Source organism: Podarcis vaucheri, assembly GCF_965113315.1.
Source record: "Podarcis vaucheri genome assembly, chromosome: 14".
NCBI classification, from domain to species: domain Eukaryota; kingdom Metazoa; phylum Chordata; class Lepidosauria; order Squamata; family Lacertidae; genus Podarcis; species Podarcis vaucheri.
Window position 1 is genome coordinate 1,331,486 of NC_138752.1, and position 24,314 is coordinate 1,355,799.

The window sequence follows — 24,314 nt, forward strand, 5'->3', positions numbered from 1 at the left end:
AGAGCCCATCGCCCAGCCCTTCCCGGCTTGCTTTTATTAGCCAGGATGGGCAAGGATCAAGGAGACAGGTGGTGGGTTTCACGCGTCCAAGCAGCCTGTCCACATCCTCGGGGGTAACGGATTGAAATTGATTCCATACAACTTGACCAGACAGAGCTCTAGCACTCTCCCGCCCCAGCCCTGCTCCCACAGTGGTGTCTAGCTCCTTCCGAATATGAGTGATTTTATCTGCAGGAGATCTTGGGGTCTTTAGAAGGCCCCGGTGGTAAAGGTGGTTCTGTTAAATTGCGGACCACCTGAAAGAGTCTCCTGCTACTATTTTCTGCAGATGCAATCGAGGCGGTGAAGAAAGTCTTCTTCGCCATCGCTATCGCCACTTGGTAGGCTCGACGTTGAGCTCTAACCTGTGTCTGGTCAGATTCGGAGTTTTCTGCCACCGACGCTCTAGCCATCTCAACGATTGTTTGATCGCCCTCAGCTCCGAAGAAAACCATGGGGCTGTCCGGGCTCCATGCAATCGGAGAGGGCGCTTCGGAGCCAGACAGTCAATAGCCCTGGTTAACTCCACATTCCAGCGGGCCACCAGGGAATTAGCTGAAAGGCCATCAACATGGGATAAAGCATCCCCTGCCACTCTCTGGAAACCATTTGGATCCATTAAGTGGCGGGGGCGGACCATCCGAATTGGTCCCACCTCCCTGCAGAGGGGAAGGGTCGCGGAGAAGTCCAGTTGCACCAGGAAGTGATCTGACCATGGCACTTCTTTTGTTTCACTTTTACTTAGTGTCAGATCACCCACGTCACTAGAGGTGAACACCAGGTCTAAGGCATGTCCATGACTATGAGTTGGGCCAAACTTACAACAACAACACGATTTCTGCTTGTGATGCTGTCAGAGCAGTGGCATGCTGGCCTACCAATTCTGGGATGTTGCAGAATACACCCGCCATAAAACTGTGTGGAGAGGCCACTCAACTACAGTCAAACCTCGGTTCCCAAAAGCCTCTGTTTTGGAACGTTTCGGCTCCCAAATGCTGAAAACCTGGAAGTGTTCCGGTTTTCAAACTTTTTTGGAAACCTAACGTCCGACGTGGCTTCCGCTTGAGTACAGGAAGCTCATGCAGCCAATCGGAAGCCACGCTTCAGTTGTTGCACATTTTGGAAGCCGAACGGGCTTCCAGAATGGATTACATTCAACAACTAGGTTTGACTGTACCTCTTTCTTCACCTCTACCACTGGCTATGCCTGGAAGCAAGACTTTGGGGAGATGGGAAAGGAAGCATAGGTCAGCATTCATCAACCTGTTGTCCTCCAACTTTTTTGGGGACTATTAAAGTTGTAGTCCAATAATTCTGGATCGTGCTCTAGGTTCAAGAAGGCTGGTGCACAACTGTTTTATAGATTATGCAGCAGGCAACATTGATGTGGAGATGTTGCCTGTGGTACATTTTTTTGAATTATAAATTACACACTTCAAAGGAGCAACATGGCCATGTTACTTTGGGGCACTTATTTGCCCATCAAAAGGCTTTAAAACTGATTAACCAATCCATCCTCTGCTACACTATGAATGAAAACCAGTAGATTCTGGACTGAGGACATTGCAACATTTACTGCTTAACACCTCAGGCACCTTAAATGCATTTCTTCACACCAACACTATTTAGCACATTATATATTTTTAATGAGCCAGTTGCATGTTACTAGCAAAAGCTACTAAGGGGACTAATTTTTGCCTTCCAGTTTAAAGAAGATGTACTCAGAGCTGCCTTTTCCAGAAGAGCCAATATGGACTTCCACAGAGCGACATGAGCTCTCTGAAGGCTGGATTATTCAAAGCACTTAAAACTAGTCACCTAATTAAGAACCAAAACAAAGGCAGCGTATCTTGGGGGGGAGGGACTTTATTTTTTCCTTGCTTTGTGTGCGAATGGTAACCTCAGTACAATCCAAGAGACAGACAGAAGCAGCAAAAATATAACACACACAGATCAAGCAAGAGCTCTGTTTCCCAAGTTCTTTGAGAAGCCCATATTAATACACAATATTGAAAGGTACCTCTCAGTGCAGAAGCAAAACACAAAAAGACAAGTTCCCAAGGCCTCACTCTCATTCCTACTTCTGGTTGTGCAGATACTACATGGAAACTGGCAAGGCAAAGCAATCCTGCACGACGGCTTTAATGCGTGGGAGAAAAAGCCAGACTGGTGGCACCAGCCAGCTGCAGGCCCAGCCACAGTTCTCCTATTCCTCTTGGATAGAGACACAATGGAGAGAATCTGGCAGGGGACTTCTAGGTGATCAAAAGGTTTGTAACATTCATGCCCATAACAAAACGTGCAAGGGGCATGTTATGAACTTGCAGCAAGAGTTGTTGCAAAATACAGCAACCCTGAAAAGTTCTCTTCCTTTGCCCCTGGATAACATCTGCTCAACACAATCTACGCATAATGATGCTGTAAGATTGCCCACCCATTTTCCCACTTCATCTGTTGTTGCTTTGGGAAGGCACAGCTCAGGGGTACAGCATCATGCACTTTAGTGTTACCAAATGTCACCAGGAGGTGCAAAGCTGCTGTTTCCAGCAGCAGCTATGAGCCACACACCATTATCTCCTGGCCTGGATTAACTATAAAATCTCTCCATCTGATTGGCTCAAAAAAAATTAATGACCAAGCAGCCTATTTAACGGTAAACTGAAGATATATATATATATATCATTGAGCACAATACAAAAGCCATTACATACATACAGTAGTAACTGTAAATTATACATTTGGTATCCCATCTAGACAGGAAAGCATTAAACATTCCCTTCACAATCTGTAGCTGACAAAATCAAGTTGCGTAACTAATCTTCATTGAGGAATGCTAGAGCAAGTAATATACAGAGAAGACTAAAAAGTAGTCATTTTTACTTTTAACACTTTCCCTTCAGTCCCAGGATAGAGATACCTTGCATTTTATATATAACAGCTCAAACCCATGTTTCCACAGTTACAAGTCTTTATTTATGCTTCTGAAGGACAGATTCCAGGAGTACCTCTGTATAGCAAGCTTTCTTGTTCTTTGCTTTAGAAAAATATATTGTGCTATTTTAAGGCTGTGCCACCTCCTGCATTCCTAATGGATAACAAACCAAGCCTCCTTCAAAGTTGTAGTGATAAAATCAGACTTTTGCATATCTGCACACTTAAATACATCAAGTGTTTCTGAAAAAGTAGGAGGACTCAAAATGGAAGGTTGCCAATTGCGTGCAGTATGAGCTAAAAAAAAGGAATTTGACTTTACAAAAATGTGTCTGACATGTAATAAATAAAAATAAGCACTTGGAAAAAGTCCACCAGAAGCAGGCACAAGAAGAATCGCATCCATTTAGGCTGAATTTATTTAACAGAGAGGCTCTCCGTCTAACAGTTTGCTTTCCTCAAGAGAAAGGCAAACAAAATGGAAATGAATTGCAGACAGCTAACACGTTTTAGTAACAGCTTCCATCAGGGGCAACTGAAACCAACAAGCTATGGAGATGCTTTATTCCATCGCCCTTACTCTGCGACAGATCTCTGCTGTGAACTCTGAACACTTTGAGTTACCTCCCAAATCTTTGGTCAAGACCTGAAAAGAAAGATGGAAAAAGATGGTGAAGAAGAATGGACACTTTAAACGCTTCAGTTTAATGAAATGTAATTAGCTAACTACAGCCACATAGTCTTTTCCAGGATCAGGACACATAGTGTGGCGTTGTCCTTCTGTGCCCAAAGTCAGAAGACTTGTGCTAGTTCTTGATTAAGGGAAGGTTTTCCAAACCATCATCTCAAAGGCTGGACATTTTGCAAAGTGGTGCCCAACTCAACTGGATGGACATCATGTGTTTTGTGCTCAGCAGGGCCAAGTGCCAGTTGCTCCATCTGACTGTGTCCTCTCCATAATTATTGTGACAAGTCTGGGTTGAGCCAAGAAAGGCAATGGATTGAACCTGGGATCTTCTGCTTGTTTAGCAGGTGCTATAGTATCCCCCCCCCCCCGTGTGCCACCTGTATGAATTTTGAGTGCCAATGGCACTCTGAACGTCTAATCAAAATCTTATTCAGTACCTATATGCTCACTTAACACATAGCGCTGGGATGATAAGAAAGCTCTCCGTTTTCACCGCTGCTCAATTCAATCATAAGAAACCAATCTAGTTCACGCAGAAGAGAATCTACCTACCCTGCAGGTAGAGATAAGCACTCCTTTCTCCTCTTTGCAGAGCACACATGCTTGTTGCTGGATACAAACAGCTAAATATTGTCTCCCAACTAAATGCCAACCTCCAGTTAACAGATAATGCTAGCAGCACTGTTTATAACCTAGAAACTAAAGCAAATACTGAGACACAAATTGGAGCTGGTGGCGCTATAGACCTAGTAGAGTTTTCGTGTATGTACTGCAAAAGAGAGCATTTATAGACCTGGTAGAAGAGAGTGGAAGGCTTGTTCAGTGTCAGTGGAACTGGACAACAGAAAATTCTTCCAACCTGGCATAGCGTGTGCTCTAGTCCTATCTGAATCACATTCTGTAGAAACTGGATTGCAAGATCGCCAGTGATAGGTGAACCCCGACAAGGCATACCTTTCCATCTTTGATGGTATCAAAACAGGCATCTTCTATTTTCGTGGCGTATTCTTGCATTCCCATGTGTCGCAGCATCATCACTGCACTCAATAGAAGTGCTGTTGGGTTTGCCAAGTCCTTTCCAGCAATATCTGGAGCTGTTCCATGAACCTATGAAAATAAAGAATGCTGACCTGATTCTTTGGCTAAAACTAAAGCATTGATTCAGTGGATTATCTTGCACCAGAAGTGGAAAGTTGGTGCTTTTTACAAAGCCTGTCTATTATCACATGTCTGCTGCTGCCAAGGTAAGTGGTGATGCTGGTAGTGGCAGATGCAGCTGGCCTCTGTGCTACACCAGTGTGCGGCCAAGATTCTAAGCAATTTCCCAAGAGTGAAGGCTAGTCAACATAAAAACAAAACAAAACACTACATCCTTGTTTGGAAGAACAACAAACTCAGCTGTATACTGAATAATATTTCCGTATGAGAAGTGAATTTGAACTCCTAATTCTTCCAAGGTGGCTTAAATGCTGCCTTGGAAGACCCTCTTTTCAAAATCTTGCTACGTTCAGTAATTCTTATTTGACAAAAATTGTATACCATTTGATTGTAAAAAAATAAAATAAAAAACCTCTTAGTGTTTTACACAAATATAGACTAAAACATTAAATTGGTTTAAAAAAAGCATTTAGAAATATTCCAACAAACAATTGCTAGAAAGAAACAAAATAGTTGCAACTTCTACATATCTGGGTAGGCTTGTCTAAACAAAAATGTTTTCATCTGGCATTAAAAAGAGTACAGTGAAGGCGCCTGCTTGATGTCAACAGGCGGGGAGTTCCAAAGCGTACGGGTTGCCAGACTTGCAGATCTATTTCTTACAAGTGAGGAACAAGCATGATGCTGCACCTGTAATAGACTGAGGCAGCTGAGTGGGCATATATGGGACAAGGCCATCCTGCAAACAAACATATCCTACCCTGTTATACAGTGATACCTCCGTGAACATCTGCCTTGTCTAGCATCCATTCCGTCGAACATCCGTGGCAAACCTGAAAGTACTGGAACAGGTTACTTCCGGGTTTGCCAATCGCGCATGCACAGAAGCACTAAATCGCGCTTTGTGTGTGTGCACAGAGGCGGCGCTTTGCCCTATGTCCTTTCTGGCTAACGGCCAGGGCTCCAGAACGGATCCCGGACACAAAACAAGGTACAACTGGATAGCATTAGTAACCCTTTGAGCCTGGCCTGGCAGCAAATGGGCAGCTAGTGCCGATCTCTGAGCAGAGGTGTCACCTGCTGACAGGTTCTCCCTTCAGCGAGCAACCATGCTGCCGTGTTCTGCACTAACTGCAGCTTCTGGATTGAGTGCAAGGGAAGCCCCCTCAGAGCGCACTGCAGAAATCCAGGCCTGAAGTCAAGCTTCTTCGTTACATGCACTTGAACAGACCTGTTATGAACTTATTAAAACCCCGCAGAGAGGCATTTGCTTTTCCAGAAAGCAATTATGTCAAAAATCAGAGTTCAAGTTCCAGAATTTTATTTCAGAATAGGAATCTTACTGATTCAAAGATTGCGACTCCATTGGCACCAATGTTTCCACTTGGTGTTACTCCAAGACCTCCAATCAATCCTGCACACAAATCACTGGAAGGAAAATGCAAACACACAATAAATATTTGAGTTGGTATATTTAGGCTCTTTAAATTATTATATACTTGCAGTGAGAAGTTCGGGGAAAAATGGAGCTAAAAAGCAGAGCTAGTGGAAAACAGATGATGATCTTCACAAGGACCTAAAACACAAAAGGAGTGTTTGGTAGCAGAGTGCAGTCACGCACAGCCTGTTTACTGGGTGCAAATAGGAGCAGGCCAGTGCAAAGCATGGCTTGAGGAATGGAGGAGGCCAGACAAACTTAGAAAGCTGCAGCACAGGAAGACCCAGAGAAGCTGTGAGCAAGTGATGCACTCTGATGGACTTTTTAGGTATCCCCAAACCGTTCCTCCAATCAGAAGTACAGGGTGGCCAACAACACAGACTAAATGAATAGAACATACAATTAAAAAACAACAACACAAAATCAGTGGTGACAAATAACTATAATCACCTCTGAAAAATCAATTCCAATCGTGGTCCAAAAACCTGGACAAATGAGATGTCTTTAGTCTTCATTTAATACGTTTTTATTGTGGGGGTGAACTGGATGTCAGCTGGAAAAGTTTTATAAGCAGGGCATCACGAAAGAGAATGCCACCTCATGACACTGTCCTGACAACCCCAAGAGATGGGATGAGTAAGGCATCTCCTGCAGATTGTAACACAGGCATCAGTTGGCACTGGGGAAAACACACCCAAGTTACCGGGTCCCAAGTGGTTTAGGGCTTTACATGTAAAACAGCAAGACCCTGAATTGGGCTCACAGCTGACCAGCAGCTAGTGCAGTGCTTTAAGAACTGGAGGGATGTGGTCCTTCCCTGCTGGCCAGCAGCATTCTGCACCAGCTGCAGCTTCCAGAACATCTTGAAGCTTAGCCCTGAGCACAACACATTTCAGAAATCTACCCAGGATATAACTAGTGTGTGTCTGAGAGGCCAGGCTATTCTGATCCAGGAAGAGCTGTAGCTGGCAAACCAGGTGGCGCAAGGCACAAGTGCCCCTTGGGCATCTCCCGTGGGCACTTTCTGAGTTAACATGCTTCAAGTTCCATTTTATGCAGCAGGCCAAAATCGGCTTCTGCAAGAAATAAGGCCTAGTTTTATGGCTGCTTTTCAGAGATTTGTTCATTATTTGCACACCACTTTGAGAGCTTGTGTTGAAGAGCAGTTTATAATCATCTTATAAATAAATACGTACATAAAATCCTTCACACTAGCTCAAGTCTCCTTACCTAAGGATGTCACCATACAAGTTTGGCATTACAAGGACATCAAACTGAGATGGATCCTGCACCATCTAAGGGACAAGAAATAAGCTGCTGTTTTTAGGAGGAAAATAGCAACTATGAAGACCTTAATCATGAGTTTGCTATATACTCACATTCAGACACACAGTGTCGAGATACATTTCATTAAACTTAATGTCTTTACAGTTTTCTGCTGCTTCCCTGCATTTTTTCAGGAACAACCCATCAGACATTCGCCTGTGCATCAAGGGAAAAAAGCCGCATTTTAGGGTCCTAGATGTGCGTACCAGATTAATGTTGCATTTAGACATGGGGGAGAGGACAGTAGTAGAGAGGGAAAGCACCTGTCGACGGCAACTATAGTGTAACATGCCGGGCATTTAGTTTGAGTTCAGAAGCAAATATCCATGTTTCAAAGGTAATATTCCTTTCTAATCTTAAGCAATTCACAAATTTTAAGAGAATGAGAAAGATGGAGATATAACAAGTTATTTTTATGCTTTCTGCCCTAAAAGTAGAAATTGTATTTCTCAGGGGAAATTTATACCCTGCCTTTCCTCTCCTAGATGCTTAAGGGAGCAAACGTGTGTTTTGTTCTCCTGTAAAGTGCGGACTAGACTATGCTACCACTCAGTGGATTTGTAACTGGCTGACTGACCGAACCCAAAGGGTGCTCATCAATGGTTCCTCTTCATCCTGGAGAAGAGTGACTAGTGGGGTGCCACAGGGTTCTGTCTTGGGCCCGGTCTTATTCAACATCTTTATCAACGACTTGGATGATGGACTCAAGGGCATCCTGATCAAATTTGCAGATGACACCAAACTGGGAGGGGTGGCTAACACCCCAGAGGACAGGATCACACTTCAAAACGACCTTGACAGATTAGAGAACTGGGCAAAAACAAACAAGATGAATTTTAACAGGGAGAAATGTAAAGTATTGCACTTGGGCAAAAAAAATGAGAGGCACAAATACAAGATGGGTGACACCTGGCTTGAGAGCAGTACATGTGAAAAGGATCTAGGAGTCTTGGTTGACCACAAACTTGACATGAGCCAACAGTGTGACGCGGCAGCTAAAAAAGCCAATGCAATTCTGGGCTGCATCAATAGGAGTATAGCATCTAGATCAAGGGAAGTAATAGTGCCACTGTATTCTGCTCTGGTCAGACCACACCTGGAGTACTGTGTCCAGTTCTGGGCACCACAATTCAAGGACACTGACAAACTGGAACGTGTCCAGAAGAGGGCAACCAAAATGGTCAAAGGCCTGGAAACGATGCCTTATGAGGAACGGCTAAGGGAGCTGGGCATGTTTAGCCTGGAGAAGAGGAGGTTAAGGGGTGATATGATAGCCATGTTCAAATATATAAAAGGATGTCACATAGAGGAGGGAGAAAGGTTGTTTTCTACTGCTCCAGAGAAGCGGACACGGAGCAATGGATCCAAACTACAAGAAAGAAGATTCCACCTAAACATTAGGAAGAACTTCCAGACAGTAAGAGCTGTTCGACAGTGGAATTTGCTGCCAAGGAGTGTGGTGGAGTCTCCTACTTTGGAGGTCTTTAAGCAGAGGCTTGACAACCATATGTCAGGAGTGCTCTGATGGTGTTTCCTGCTTGGCAGGGGGTTGGACTCGATGGCCCTTGTGGTCTATTCCAACTCTATGATTCTATGATTCTATGATTCTATGTGGAGCAGGTGAGGCTGAGACTGGCCCAAGGTCTCCCAGTAGCTTCCTGGATGAACGGGGATCGGAACACTCTCAATCACTAAATTACACAGAGACCTTACAAGCTACTGTTATATTTGATACTGTTCTCTTGAATGGTCACAGAGATCTATACACATAATGAGGCACACACACACCCCTCTGGAAGCCAGCGAGGTCAAAACGTTTCTCTTCTTTTTGGCTGTGCTCAGTATATATTATAGTAGACAAGTCCACTGAAGAGAACGAAAGGTCAAAACATATCTGACCAGCCAAGAGAGATTTTTCACTTACCGCTGTAGCTGATCCACTAGGGTGGCTGGCAAGGGCCCTCCAGATATACAGGGGAAGGTCACTTTCATGCCACCCAGGGACAATGCTGTGGTACTATTTGAGTCAGATTGTTCAGTGACCGTAACATGATGTAAAGCTCTTCAGAGCAAGGATGGTTAACCTGTGGCCCTCCAGATAATGCTGGACTTCAACTCCCATCAGTCCCAGCCAGCAAGGCCAATGGCGGAAAAAACGGTCGCCCAAGATCACCAAGAGAGAGACAGGTGAGCCACTGCTGCTTTGGCCATGGTATCAAGTGGCCTTCAAAACTGTGTTTAAGATACATAAATACAAACTGTCTATATCCTCACCCACCATAAAATTTTCAAAGCAAGGTATTTAACCATAGACTATTAAAAAAAGAAGTCTGTGGTAAAACTGAAAAGTTGCTCTGCCTTCCTTGTTCAGGAGCATCGTGATTCCAAGTTATGGAGACAAGGGAAGTGGGCACACTCAGCTATAAATAATACAGCAACACTGTATTGTACCAAGCGTTTGGCAAAAATTTCTTTTTCCCCCCCAGGTGCAGATTTGAATACAAATTCGATTACAGTATTCATGCAGCAGCATCAGGTTTAGGTTATTCTCAGTTACAGTTTTAGACAAATGTTGCAAAATTTAATTGTGCTATCCTGGATTACTGAAACATCCTTATTAATACAAAATTAGCTTTTTTCTATGCAAAACCTTTTTTTAGTTAAGGCTTACTTTCATAATTACCTCTAGTATGCACCATCTGCCAAAAACAGGAAAAAGAGGTGAATTATTTTCATCTAATAAAACATACTGGGCTATGGGGGAAAAGGTTTTCTAACCGAATGGAATTTAGGAGGGAAGGTTTCTAAACAAGAGTGCTATTCTTACATTCTAATATAGAGCAGACTAAACTGGGGGGAGAAACAGGAGCCCTTCTGATGGCCCCAGTGGAAGATGAGAACCTGGCTGTTATTTATTTAGAGCACTTTTATCCCTCTCTTCAGCCAAAAAAGGCTCTTCAATGCGACCAGAAATTAAGAAGATAAGAAGTGCCTGAGAGCTCAGGGCAAAGGGGGCTCATCTAGTCCAGCCTCCTGTTTCCACAGGGGCCAGCCAGATGCCCCCCCCCCCCTGGGATCAGGGGCACATGAGCCCCTCCCCCTCCAGGGGTTTCCAGCAACCACTATTCAACCGCATTAATGTCTCAGATAATGGAGGGAGAGCATAGCCATTGTGGCTAATAGCCAGTCCCAGCCTTTGCCTCCACGAATTTGTCTAATCCTCTTTTAAAGCCACCGGACTCCGCCCAACACCATTCCCACACATGCACACAACTCCGTACTCAGCTTCTGGATGTGGGGAGGCTGGGAGCAGCAGGTTACCTTCCCACTCTCCTCCATGGATTTGACGGAGAGAGAGAGTGGCTAATAATTTCATAAACACGTGAAGAACTATTTTCTAGTGAGTTAACATATAAACTGTTTTTTTTAAAGTAGAGCAAGGGAATGGAGTTTAAACTTTGACAAAGGCCTGACTGCCAAAAGAAGGCTCCATCAAATGTATGGCATCCTCTTCCGGCAGCAACAGGAGGCAGCAAACCAACACACGCTTGTCCCTTAAAAAAAGCAGCATGACTTTTGCACATTAGAACTGGGTTACCATCAGGGTCACGTACATAATGTTTGCTTTGTGCACAGCTGTAACTTTGCTTCTTTGATTATTTCTGGCATACTCAAAGGCAAAATCAGCAATGCGTTTGCTGGCATCTTCTGTGATGAGCTTGATACTCTGTACAACACCATCAACAATCTGAAAGACACAAAACGGTTGCACGGGTAGTCAAAAGCAGACTCCTAAGAAAGTAATTCTGTATAGGTCCGGCAGGGCTGGTGAATCATCCAGCCCGCAGAATACTGCATTAGAAAATTCTACAGCAGTTAAGGCAGCTAATTTGTTCAAGTGCTTTCTAGCTTTTGGCTGCATTCTGCACTCATACCACGTGCTCGATTCCGCTGTATTCCCCTTCTGTGTTCTCTCGTATTGTGACTATGTCGACATCTGTGTAAGGGGTTTTGTAGCCTTCAATCGATACACAAGGGCGGACGTTCGCATAAAGGTCAAATGTTTTACGAAGCAGCAGGTTCATTGACGGGTGGCCAGCAGCTATGGGTGTTTTCAAAGGGCCTGAAACAGACAAAAGGAATGGACGAGGTACAATTGTCAAACCACGGCCTGCTCCTTAGCAACAGCATTCCTCCCTGCCACTCCAGAGTTAAACCCTCTGGTTTGAGATGGGAGGAGGGGAAGTTCTCCCTTATAATGAACACCTGTCCTTGTTGCCAGGCTCTTGCTACAACTTGCCATGGCATACTGCTCAGCACTAAGCAGAATTTTACACAATGGGTGTCACGGAGGATTGGTGGGTGCGAGAAGAGATAAGAGCCCGGGACTCCAGCCAGCTTTACAGGATTAGGTCCATTTTACTATTTACACCACAGAGCTCTAAGAGCACGTCCGGCTCTTTCGGTATCAGTTGCCGAGACTGACCCCTCCTTTCGTTTTCTCCAGCATAACCATTTCAGGAGCCCTCCCCTCTTCCTTTCTCTTTTACGTGAAGAGCTAAACCCCGGAAATTGCTCCCCCCTCCCTGATTCATTGCTTCCTGACAACCCTTCGTCACCCTCCCCCTATGATGAGATGCAGCTGCTTACGATCGGAGGCTTATCTCTGTATTTCCCCAGCATTTCCCCCTTCTCAGCCCCCAGTTCCCTGACAATGGGGATATATTCTGCAGGAAAGTTCCTCATCCTCAACTGCAGTATTTCAAAAGGCAAGAATGATTTCAAACTTTTGGAATCTGCTGAAGGAAAACATGTAAGAGAAGCGGCTGTGTTGGGATCAGGCAGGACAGCCTTCCCTGACACAGCACCCTCCAGGCGCTTCAGACTACAACTCCCATCAGCCCCTGTCAGCACAGCCAGAGATGACAGAAGTGTTAGTCCAAAACATTTGGAGGTCACTAGATTATAAATTATTGCCATTTTTATTCTGTTTGGCAAAAAAAAAAAAAAGGCTCCCAGACCAGCTTAAAAATATCACTGACAATACAGTCCCTGTCCTCGGGCCCACAATCCAAGAGATACAACTCAAAAGGAAAAGGGACTGGGAGGGAGAAGGGGGGAAAGCAGGCCCTAATTCTTAGTAATGGAGACTTTGCAGCAGGAACAGAAAATTTTGGAGAGGAGTCAGAAATTGTTGGTTCTTCAGGAGAGGCAACGGAAAGGTCCTGCAGTCCCAGATCTTCCTCTCCTTCTGGAAACTGCACAGGAACCTGCTTCAAAGAAGGCCACACTTTGTCTATTGTCTAGCATTGTATACAATAGCAAATAGCAGATCTGCAGGATTTCAGGATGAGCTCTTCTCTGCCACCTGCTGTGTTTCTTTTAAATAGAGCTGCAAAGAATTACTTTGGACCTTCAGCACACACAGGATGCACACCACCACTGAGCTATGTTACCTTTACAGTTAGCATAACAAAGAAAATTCAGCATCAGAATTGAGAAAATATTTGGAGGCAATTTTGGGGAGAAGTATGCATGAAAATGTAAGCAAGCAGAAGTAGGTAGAATATTTATTTAGGACTCCCCTCTTTTTCTGGGTTAAAAAAAAAGAATATTCAAACAAGATGGAATGGGGCTGGGGCGGGCAGAGGCTGGGGTTAGGTGTTGCTAGACTCCCTGGCCTTTGGGCCATACTTGCTGGACCTGATGGAAGTGGTTCCTCAGCCGTTATGTGAAGGGCTACAGGTTCCCTTCCCCAGTGAAGGGCTCCTCCATCATCACTCTGGACTAGAGATAGGAAGGTCTGGAAAAAAAACAGAAAAATTTGGGGGGAAACCAGCCCCCCCTGGTTTTTCCTAAAGCCATTTTTTTCTGGAAAATTTGAAAAAAAATAGTTTGATATAATTTGAATATTCCATACACTATCCCCCCCCCCCCATTTTTCCTGGAAAAAATGGCTTTGGAAAAAACCTGAAAAAACTGCCCCATTTCCCCCCCAGGCCTTCCAGCACCCCCACTCTGGAGCTCCCTGCCGACTGACACCGGGCAGGTTCTCTCACTGTACTCATTCCGGCAACTGCTCAAAACATTTTCATTAGGGCAGCCCATCTGAACACGTAGAAGCTGCATGCGATTTACTTCCTTTTAACCATTGCTGATCTTCTGAATACTCTTAAATACCTGCTTTTAACTGTGTTTTATCAATCATTTTAATCTTCTGTTGTACATTTTTGTAAACTGTTTAGAAAGCTCTCTTACCATCATGCGGTTTATAATATATAATAACAAATTCAATTCAAAAACACACACACTCCTTTTCCTTTCAAACAGAGTTTGAGCCTTAGTGCAACATACTATTCAGTAACTGAATGTTGGTTACTTCTGGGCCTGGCATGCAAAAAATCTTCCTTATGCTTTGCCCCAGATGGAAAGGCCTGGGGGGGAAAATCGGAATTTTTTTTGGGGGGGACAGCGCCCCTTTTTTGAAGTCCATGAGAAAAATGACAAAGAAGGAATGATGGCAGTAGTTCAGAAAATGAGATAGAATAAAGTGACTGTATATGTTGTGTCTCCCCCCCTTCTTTTTAAAGCAGTACTCAAAGAGTAGACCTCCTATGGAGTTTAAATATTGAGGTGGACCTTAACTTTATTTGCTGTTGGTGCTAAGAGGCAAATCTGATTGTTTTTTATGTTTATGGTTTCTTGCCTTTTTTGTTGCTTTTGAGGGAAAGGGGGTGGCTACCTGTTTTATTGCAAGCAAATACTTTTATCTACAATGTGTTTCATGCAATTTGTAACACTGAACTTCTTTTCAATTTTTCCAAAATTTCAAATATTTGTGGGGGAAAGGGACGTTTTTTTCCTTATGGCTTCAAAATTTCCAGAAACTTCACATCTCTACTCTGGACCTTCACACCCATCAAAAATTGACTTAGGGAATGTTTCTCATGACACTTCCTATACATACTGGGGGAAAGAAGGGGAGCTTGACATGAACAGAACAAATTGTATGTTAGATTTGTGGATCTTGTTTGCTCCAGGAGATCAATTTGTTCTGTTCATGTCAAGCTGAGTCATTAAGCACCAGTAGAAAGAAACACTTTTGAGGTTGTTCTTTTCATAGTGAAGGGATCGTATTATTCTGGTGTCTTACAAGAAGACTTACATGGAGTTCAAATGCAATGTTTGAAGAATATATACAAGTTGTCCTTGAGAGGCTGCAATCCTACTCGCACAACCTGGGGGTAAGCCCCACTGAATAGTCAGACTTACTTCTGAGTAAACACACAACTAGGGTGCTCTGTGCACATTACAGAGCTGGAGAACATGACATGCTGCAACAACACCATTTCTCCAATAATGATACTTCTGTCCTTAGACACAAACTATTAACGGCTTTGTGGGCTTATAGAATAAGGAAGTTCAGAACATTACTAAGAAATTTATTTGTATAGAGCAAAACTCTGTACAAAATTAAACACAGGTTTGTTCAGTAAAGATGCACCTTTCTTTCTTTCTTTCTCTCCCCCCCCCCATCAACAGGAACCTCCAACATACCTTTCAGTCCTATTTTGTTCTTGTCCATGGATTCTTTGGCATCTTGAGGTATTGTCCATTTGCCTCCTGGCCCTTGTATTGCTGTCACGTTTCTCTCTTCAAACTGAACAGGTGCCTAAAAACAATTGTTTCACATTATCTTCTGATCTGTTTTGGGGGGAAATGATAAATTGCCAAAGGGACTTTGTCAAAACACACCCTGAAAAAGAGACACACCCTGCAAAAGAGAAAACACAGCCAGTGTTTTCAGGTTGGATAATTGAAAATATTTACACAGGAATACAAGCTAGCAGGAAGGATGAAAGTATTATTATGAGCTGCTGTTTCTGGATATTGTGGGCTCATGGGAGTATAAGTGGGTGATAAGAGGAAACACCATCAAGCAAGTTAAGTGGTTTAAATATCTAGGCGTTTATTTTCATTTTAAGGCTGGCTGGGTAGCTCAGAGAATCCTCCATTAATGCTGCTAAAAGCAGTGTGTCAGTGATCACTCGTTTCTATTATTCCAAAGGGAACCAGTATGTTCCAGCAGTCCTGAGGGTGTTCAATGCTAGATTAAGCACACAACTACCATATGGGATAAATCCCTTCAATCAGGCTACTGAAAGACTTCAGTTTTCATTTGAAAAAAATTTGGTGTACCAAATCGTGTCCCCTACGCTGTCCTATGCCTAGAAACAAACCAATGCCTTTTAGTAACAAAAGCCTGGCTGCTAACATTCAAGTTCTGGTTGCAGCTGCATTTTAGAAATGAACCTAACAGTCTGGTTACAGACATGTGAGCTGAATAAGCAACCGTCATGATGGTTGAGAGGAATTGAGAAGAAAATTAAGCAGACCGGAATCCTAATAGACACCCTGTACTCCTTACTGGAAAATTCTGCATTTCAGACAATTAAACACAGATTGTTAGACAACACATTTCAAGAACTTAGTAGCCAAATCAGGAATAGTGTCTGTGTAAGTCTGGGGATGACGCGAGGCAGACAGCCAATGGTGACTTACCTTGTCCACTTGACCAACCCAAATCAACGCAGGGCAGGGTGGATAAAAATCAATGGTGTTGTTATTATTTTTTAAAAAAATTAAATCGGATTTTAAAAATTTAAATTGGATTTTTAAAATAAAATGTTTTTGGAGGGAACATCTTTCTAAATATAAGGTAAAGGTAAAGGTACCCCTGCCCGTATGGGCCAGTCTTGACATACTGTAGGGTTGTGCGCTCATCTCACTCTAGAGGCCGGGAGCCAGCGCTGTCCGCAGACACCTCCGGGTCACATGGCCAGCGTGACGAAGCTGCTCCGGCGAACCGTCACCAGAGCAGCACACGGAAATGCCGTTTACCTTCCCACTATAAAGCGGTACCTACTTGCACTTCAGGGTGCTTTCAAACTGCTAGGTGGGCAGGAGCTGGGACCGAACGACGGGAGCTCACCCTGCCGCGGGGATTCAAACCGCCAACCATGAGATCGGCAAGTCCTAGGCGCTGAGGTTTTACCCACAGCGCCACCCGTGTCCCTCTTTCTAAATATAGTTTTCTATTTAAATTACATTATAGTAATTTTTTATATAACTGTAAAAACTACTCTGAAAATTTATTATTCCAAAAATGAAACCTTCATCTGGTTGTAAATATTAAGATTATACCAGCAAGAATGAGTCTTTCTGTAAAAAATAAAAATAAAAAAATTAAATCAAGTCTTACTGACTAGTGATTTAAATCAAATCCACCCTTACGCAGGGTGTACATCCTAGTCAGACTGAACGTGCTGCCTTTGGCAATACTACAGAGGAGACTCTAGAAAATGCCATTTGCAGAATGCCATTTGCCCCTGTGGACAAAGGCAAATAGAAACCATCACATATGTTCTTTTGTCCTGTCCCTGGCATCAGACAATTCAATCTAAGTTTATTATTCAGTTGGTTGCTAGTAGGGAGTGGCATTCAGACAAATGTTAGGTACAGTGGTGCCTCGCAAGACGAAATTAATTCGTTCCACGAGTTTTTTCGTCTAGTGAATTTTTCGTCTTGTGAAGCACGGTGTTGGAAAAGTTTTGGAAAAGCGTCAAAAATCACCAAAAACCTCAAAAAAGGCTACCACACCATGTTCTATGAGTTGCTCCTCGAAGTCAAGTCGCAACTGTATTAACGGTGTTAAGAAAAAGGAATCAAACTTGCAAAAAACGCAAGACGTTTTCGTCTTGCGAAGCAAGCCCATAGGGAAATATGTCTTGCGAAGCAGCTCAAAAACCGCAAATCACTTTCGTCTAGCGAGTTTTTCGTCTTGCGGGGCACCACTGTAGCTTCCTTATGCTTACTCAGGTTGGGGATAAGATGCAGATAGCAGCCAGGTTTCTGAAACATGCTATGAGGATTTGTGAATGTTATACAACATTATCATAAGTGTTAGTTGCAGGTTTTGATGAGCAATTTTATTGTACTGAACCCTACAAGAATCTTGTATATATGTCAATTAATGTTTGAGAATTTGAACACGAGTGGGTTCATGTCAGCAAAGTTGAAAATTTTCTGGTGGATTTTTTACCCATTTTTAGAAATTCATTGTTTTTTAGAAAATTGGTAACAATAAAATGAAACAATGCAAGTTGAATTAGGGAACAGGAATAGACAAAATGTTGGCCTTCATTCTGTCTTCATTGCCTTCATTCCCTACCCCTTTAAGTCTAAGTGACTGGATTCTAATTTACAAAGTATTTTCACCAAATACACTTTAGTGATTCCCGATCCCATGCCCCACCTACTTCCACTACTATTGGCTACAGGGTGGAGTGGGAACTTCTTAGGTCTTTACTAAAACTAAGTGGTCTTTACTAAAGGCAAGTCAAATAAGCAAATCAAATCAGGTCTCCAACATCTTAGGGTAGGGATAGGAAACTTTTGACTCTCCCTGTGTTGCTGGATCCCTACTCACGTCAGCATGGCCACTGGTTAGGAATGACTGATGGGAGTTGTAGTCAGGCGGTCCATGGAGGAGCAAAAGAAATGTTTCCCAAAACACACTGGAACTAAATAACATCTCTGGTTCTGAGAGGTTTTGTTAGACAATGTTCACAAGGGCTTGGAATCAATCCAAGACTTCTGATATAGCAGTAGACTAATCTAAATTTAAGTGTTTCAGTTGGTGGAGTCTCTCTCAGCTTTCTTAGATGACAGTCACCTGGGGAATATCCTTTTTTGCAAGCAGCTTATGTGACTTGGCTTGGAGGTCTCATTTGATTACAAGGATAGCCTATCACATCAAAGTCTCCTGCTGTTATGCACAGAGCCACCACAGCCAAGGCATTCGTTGCTCTGAAAGCTACTGCTCTATCCTAAAAAGAAAAACAACAGTTCCCAAACAAGCAGATCGCTTCTCAAAGCAAGAGACCCTTGCTCTTTTGAACCTCTCCTTCAACTGAACTTTCATTAACTTATACCAAAAGTGAACAAATCCCAATGGTGTCCAACTGAACCCAAGACATGCAGTCAAAGAGTAACTTACTTTAGCAGCTGCGAAAATCTCCACAACAGCAGCAGATATTTCTGGTCCAATGCCATCTCCTGGGATCAAAGTTACTGTCTGAACCTAGATGTAAAAAAAAAAAGGGGGGCACCGCATACCATGATTAAACACAGATTGACAGAAATCTGTATGCCACTTGGGGCCTGCATGGTTTTAAGTTTCCTCTTCTTTTTATTGTAACAGAAATAGAAAGAGCAAGAGCAAGGGCAACCCTCTCAAGCAGCAACTGGCAGAGAAGCAGCAACAGTGCATACTAAGCTTTCAGAACAGCATCACTACGCAGCAAGGCACACGACTGAAAATAAAGTGGAATATGATACTCAGATGAAAGTGACAGTTCTGCTTGCCTGAGATTTATTCGTTTAACGCTAATCCTTTTACAGTTACACAAGTTACAATCCTCCAGATTTCCTCATTCTCCACTGACATTTGGTTATTACAGCATTACCACTGTCAGCTCATAATTTTTTGAAGTTCTCTTTGCCTATGAAACACTAAATGCTACTATGAGGGTTCCCTTACTCCCCATCAAGATGTACATGTGAGATATTTTAACATGGGTACCATATTTTTCACTCTATAGGATGCACCGGACGATAAGACGCACCTAGTTGGGGGGGGGGGGGGAAACAGGAAGAAAAAAATTCTGAACCCCAGAAGCCAGAACAGCAAGAGGGATCTGGCTTCTGGGATAGCCTCTTGCTGTGCTGGCTTCAGGGACAGCCTGTGAAGTCTCCGCAGAGCAGCGGGGTGAAGGCACCCCGCTGCCCTGTGGAGGCTTTGCGCAGCTAACCCCAAGCTAGAACAGCGAGACGGAGCACTGCGTAGTGCTCCGTCTCGCTGTTCTGGCTTTGGGCTTAGCCACGCAGCCTGCATTCGCTCCGTAAGATGCACACACATTTTCCCTTACTTTTTAGAAAGGAAAAAGTGTGTCCTATAGAGCGAAAAATACAGTACCTAAAGTGTGAATGTGACAAACACTTGGGAGGGAACCAAGGAGGATCACCATCATCGCCTCTGGCTTTTAACTATCTATGGTCTTCTTGCAGAGGTGGGATGTTTGATTTTTTTTTTTTTAAGTCTTTTAGACTTCTTAAATTGCTGGTTTTAAATGTATGTATGTGTTTGCTTTTTGCTTTAAATATTGTGAGTTGCTTTGAGCTGCCATCTCAAAAAACTGGATAATAAATGAGTTAAGATAGACTACAGTTCCTTGATGAACCGCATAATGTCTCCAATTTATTCAGTTTTCAAGATCCTACTCAAGCATATGTTTGCAGCAAGGTTAAAAACAAAATAAATACGCTCAAAATAAAGTCATGGACAAGCTTGAAGAAATATGGAAGATTTGCAAAAAGCAACTCACACTATGCTAATAGAAGCATATGTGACAACTGTAATTAAGCACTATAAAAATCGTTGAAATAAACCAATGAAACAGTTCTGAATATCATCACTGTTGAGGAATCATTCTAAAATAATTAAGGATTTAAGCTGCAGAGAAATCTACTCTAGATAGCAAAAATAAATAGGTCTACTGCCTGCAGGGGAAAATATTCAAAACAATAGTGCCAAAGATAAGAAGGTTCTCAACTGTCTGTCCTCCACCGCTTTGAAATTTTCCAACCGAGAAGCATTAAATACAAACTATTGTTTTCTTTGTAGACTCGTGATAAAAACCAAGGCTTGGGTTGGGATTTGGTTTTTTGCCACTATTCAACAGGGTTTTCTCCAAATGTGTGACCACACAGAGATCTATTTAGTCAAGTTAGACTGAAATGTGGTACTGCATTGAAGTGTATTGGAACAGAATTAGGCTACACTGGCAGAGAAATTCCACAAGCTTGGTTTTATCTTGGTATTTAGCACTTTTATTGAGAAGCTTCTCAAAAAGAAAAGAAAAAGTTATACTATTATACTCACAGAACTACCAAAACTTCTGGTCACCTGTTTTTGGCCTTTGAAAGCCCCTAGTAGACGAAAGACCTGTAGAAATGTAACAAAAGCAGAAATGCTAATATATTACACAATCTGGGCAATTAAAAAATATTAATTCAGTATGGCTGTATTCTAAGTCAGCAGTGAAAAGACTTTTACAGTGGCACCTCAGTTTACAAACTTAATCCGTTCCGGAAGTCCGTTCTTAAACAAATACAGTTCTTAAGCCTAGGCACTTTTCCCCTAATGAAGCGTCCTGCCACCGGTGCCCTTCCATCGATGGGATTCGGTTCCTAGACCAAGGTAAAGTTCTCAAAACAAGAAACTATTTCCGGTTTTACAGAGTTTGAAAATCAAATAGTTCTTAAAGCGGATTGCTCTAAAACCGAGGTACCGCTGTACTCCATAAAATGGTTTGCGTGTATGATTGCAATGCACCTATCATAAGATGGCCTACAAGAAAAGAAAGAACTTTCTATCTTACAAGAGTTCCTAACTGTGATTTCCCCCCTGATCTCATAGGTGTCAAAGAAGATGAGAAATTGACTGGAGCAAACTGCAGGAGGATTGCTGTCTATGAAGTTTTCCACTCCTGAAGCCCAATGTCTCCTTCCTTTCAAGAGTCAAGTGGGTACTCATCTACATATACACCTCTCTTTTCTCAACACAACCATAATTGCAAATACAATTCCATAAGTACTCTTGAAATTGTGATGAGGAAAGCTTATTGCATCCCCAACAATCACATCAAATACAGAGTCTGTTGCAGTGATGTGCTACAGAGAGCTGCAATATGAAGTAGCATGAAAATCTGCAAAACATATTTAACTAGACACTATGGAAGGACATGAATTGCACCATATGCAGCAACAGACCTACAATGTCACCTCTTACATATCTGATAGAATACCATCACTACATATTCTGAGATTGAAAGATGCTGCAGTATGACCAGCCAAATTCACCAGCTCCAAAAGAGACATCAGAGTAGAATATCAATTTTTACCAAGCCCATTCTTTTTCTATCACTTCAGCAAGCCAGAAAATTGTCAAGATTACTTGAGGACAAGAGGCCATGTCACATTTAATCTTGACAAGCACAAGTAGCAACATGCTCCACTGACCCTGCATAATCCAAGCGCTCAACCATTCTCCCTAATGGACAAGAGCAGCGCAGGAAAAACCTCTTCACCCATTTGAGGAAAGGACAGCCAACATAATGTTCCATAGTAGTCTGGAATAGGACACGTTTGTTGCCACACCTGGCTGGGTGCATACACAGATCACAGTAACTATCACATTTGCTCAAACCTGATTCGGAAACATTCAATTCCCACAGCCCAAACTGCCCTCTCTCCTGTTTTCCTCCCCATCTGACAGGAACCAGTATGACCTATAGACTACAACTGGCAGGCTAGATTTTGGCAGCAAGCAGAGTGTTTTCCCTCGTGGAGCAAAGTGTTCTCACCCCTTCTTCAGATTTAGGATTCACACTGCTGCAACCACAGGATAGCTCTGTATGGGAATAAGCCTCAAAGTTCAAGTCACACACTCAGCTGCAAAGCTTATTAACAAACTCTGCCCATCTCTCATGGGCATTTTTGCACCAGCACTTTGGACTTTTCTTCTCTTTGCATGATAGTGAGAAAACAGGGGTGATGAAGCATCTGGAACTGTCACATCGCTCTTTAGTAACACAGCTCCTTTGACATATTCAGCAAAAGCAATCTTCTGCTGATAAAAGATGCAAAGCCATGGCAATAAACAGAATATCCCCTTATCCCCTTCACAAAAGTGCTTCTGAGCTTGACAGGGAACACTCCACAAAGTAACCAAACACTTTTAAGTGCATTACCAGTTTACCCAACTCACTCTTTCACAGAGTTGCTGCAATTATTTTAAAATTTGAATATTATTGCTAACACACTTCAAGCCCTTGGGAAAGAGTAACAAAGGCATTTTAATTAGAAGAAAGCAAGCCAACTAAGTGTGTGAGGAAATCCAATGGAATAATACCTCCAATAAAGGATGGGATGAATACGGGTTGAAGCTTAGATTTGAGGGGGGGAAATACTATCAGTCACTTAAAAAACCAAGCTATACCAAGAAAGATGACTGCCATCCCTCCCCTTTCCAGTCATTTATCCACATGTGAATGAGAGGTGAGAGAAATTTACTCAGAAGTTTTATCCGTGACTCTCTTCTCACACTAACAAAATAGTACAATAACACCACTGAGCTGCCTTCCAACCCTGCTTCTGAGCATCCCAGAGGTACCTGGTTGGGCACTGGGTGAAACAGAAACTAGCCCAGAATCCTGTTTACATATTTATCACATTGATAAATATGTAAACAGGATTTTCCTTTCCTTTCCTTCCAAGGAGCTCAAGGTGCAGTACATGGTTCTCCCTTCCAAATTCTATCTTCACAACCCTGGGAGGGAGGCTGGGCCAAGAGACAAGGGGCGGCCCAAGGTCACCCGGTGAGTTTCATGGCTAAGGATTTGAACTCTGGTCCCTCCAGGATCAGAGCCCAACCCTTCGCCACTGGGCCAGCTCACAGGTGCCCCGAGGAGGAGGAGGAGAAGCAGCACCCCGTGGCCTCGCTTCCTCGGTTACTTGCCCCTTCCTTCCTTCGCTTTCCTGTCGTGATTCAACTGCCATGAACAAAATGCCATAACAAGAACCAAGGACTAATTCATAGCAATAAGCAAATGTCCTTTGGGGGCACTTCGGGGGGGGGGTCAAGCAAAGGCCAGCGCCGGCGCCCCGGGGCCGGCAGCCTCCTCCGCCCGCGCCCTCCCGGCCAGCAGGCCCAGCGGGCGGAGCGGGGCCGCCAGGGGCTCCTTCCAGGGGAGCGCGGAGAGGCCGCCCCCCCGCCCCCCGGGGAAGGTCACGCAAGGTCACGCGAGAGGGAGGGGCGGCCTGAGGGAGAGAAGAAGCCTCGGCCTCGCGCCAGACCCTCTCGCCTCACCTTCGGCGCCCACCAGGCCATGGCGGCGGCGGCGGCTCCTTCTCCTCTTCCGGCTCCTTCCCTTCGAGGCGCCTCTTTCGCTCCGCGGCGACAGAAGAAGCCGCGGCCTCCTCCACGGCCTCTACCCGCTCAACCTCGCGCTCGCCGGCGCGGCCAATCGGAGCCGCCGCCTGCCCCGGATGTGGCAGCTGGTTGGCCGGGAGCCGCCGGGCACGCCTCCGCGCTTCCTCACTGGCGGCGTGGGGCGGGGCGGGGCCACCGGGCGACGGACTCCGCCCACTGGCCTCGGCCCGCTAGGGGGCGCTCCGCCCGCGACCTCCCGGGAGCGCCAGGAGATCCCTGCGCGAGCAGCCTTGGCTTATTTCTAGACCGTGCTCTTGGTCGCAAGCGCAGCGGAGGAGGCAGCCGCCTCTGGTTTCTCTCGCTGAGGAGGGAATGTCTTCTAATGTCAGCACGCTTGTAGTGTGCACGTGAGAATCATCTAAAAAACAAAGGCCTCCGAAATATTGTTTTCATCACTTGCAAATGTAATTGACAGATCAGTTGACAGACCAGTCAGTGTTGGGCATCAGTTTAGGAATGGATTGGAGGGGTGGCAGTGAGCAGACTCAATACAGATCCAGACAAGGCAGGGTTGCTGTGGTCAGGAGTCTTGCCGATGGGAGAGAAACTGTTTAATGCAGATTTCCCCACCTGTTGCCCTCCAGATGTTGGACTCCCAAATAACAACAACAATTTATATC

At 43.9% G+C, this 24,314-nt stretch overlaps 1 protein-coding gene across 2 annotated transcripts; it reads right to left on the reverse strand.

Annotated features, from left to right (window-relative positions):
• Positions 1 to 1,889: 1,889 nt before the first annotated feature.
• Positions 1,890 to 23,732, reverse strand: IDH3A (isocitrate dehydrogenase (NAD(+)) 3 catalytic subunit alpha). 2 transcript variants are annotated; one of them, XM_082198114.1, is made up of 11 exons: positions 23,572 to 23,732; positions 20,608 to 20,646; positions 18,640 to 18,723; positions 15,138 to 15,252; positions 11,516 to 11,703; positions 11,195 to 11,328; positions 7,634 to 7,736; positions 7,485 to 7,549; positions 6,160 to 6,244; positions 4,613 to 4,765; positions 1,890 to 3,616 (listed from the first exon to the last, which is right to left on the reverse strand). In XM_082198114.1, exons 1-11 carry the CDS (start codon positions 23,590 to 23,592, stop codon positions 3,533 to 3,535), a joined length of 1,071 nt encoding a protein of 356 aa, XP_082054240.1. In that variant the 5' UTR covers positions 23,593 to 23,732; the 3' UTR covers positions 1,890 to 3,532. The 2 variants fall into 2 exon arrangements, with proteins under 2 accessions (XP_082054240.1, XP_082054239.1); XM_082198113.1 differs by having other exon boundaries at positions 20,584 to 20,646.
• Between the last annotated feature and the right edge of the window lie 582 nt (positions 23,733 to 24,314).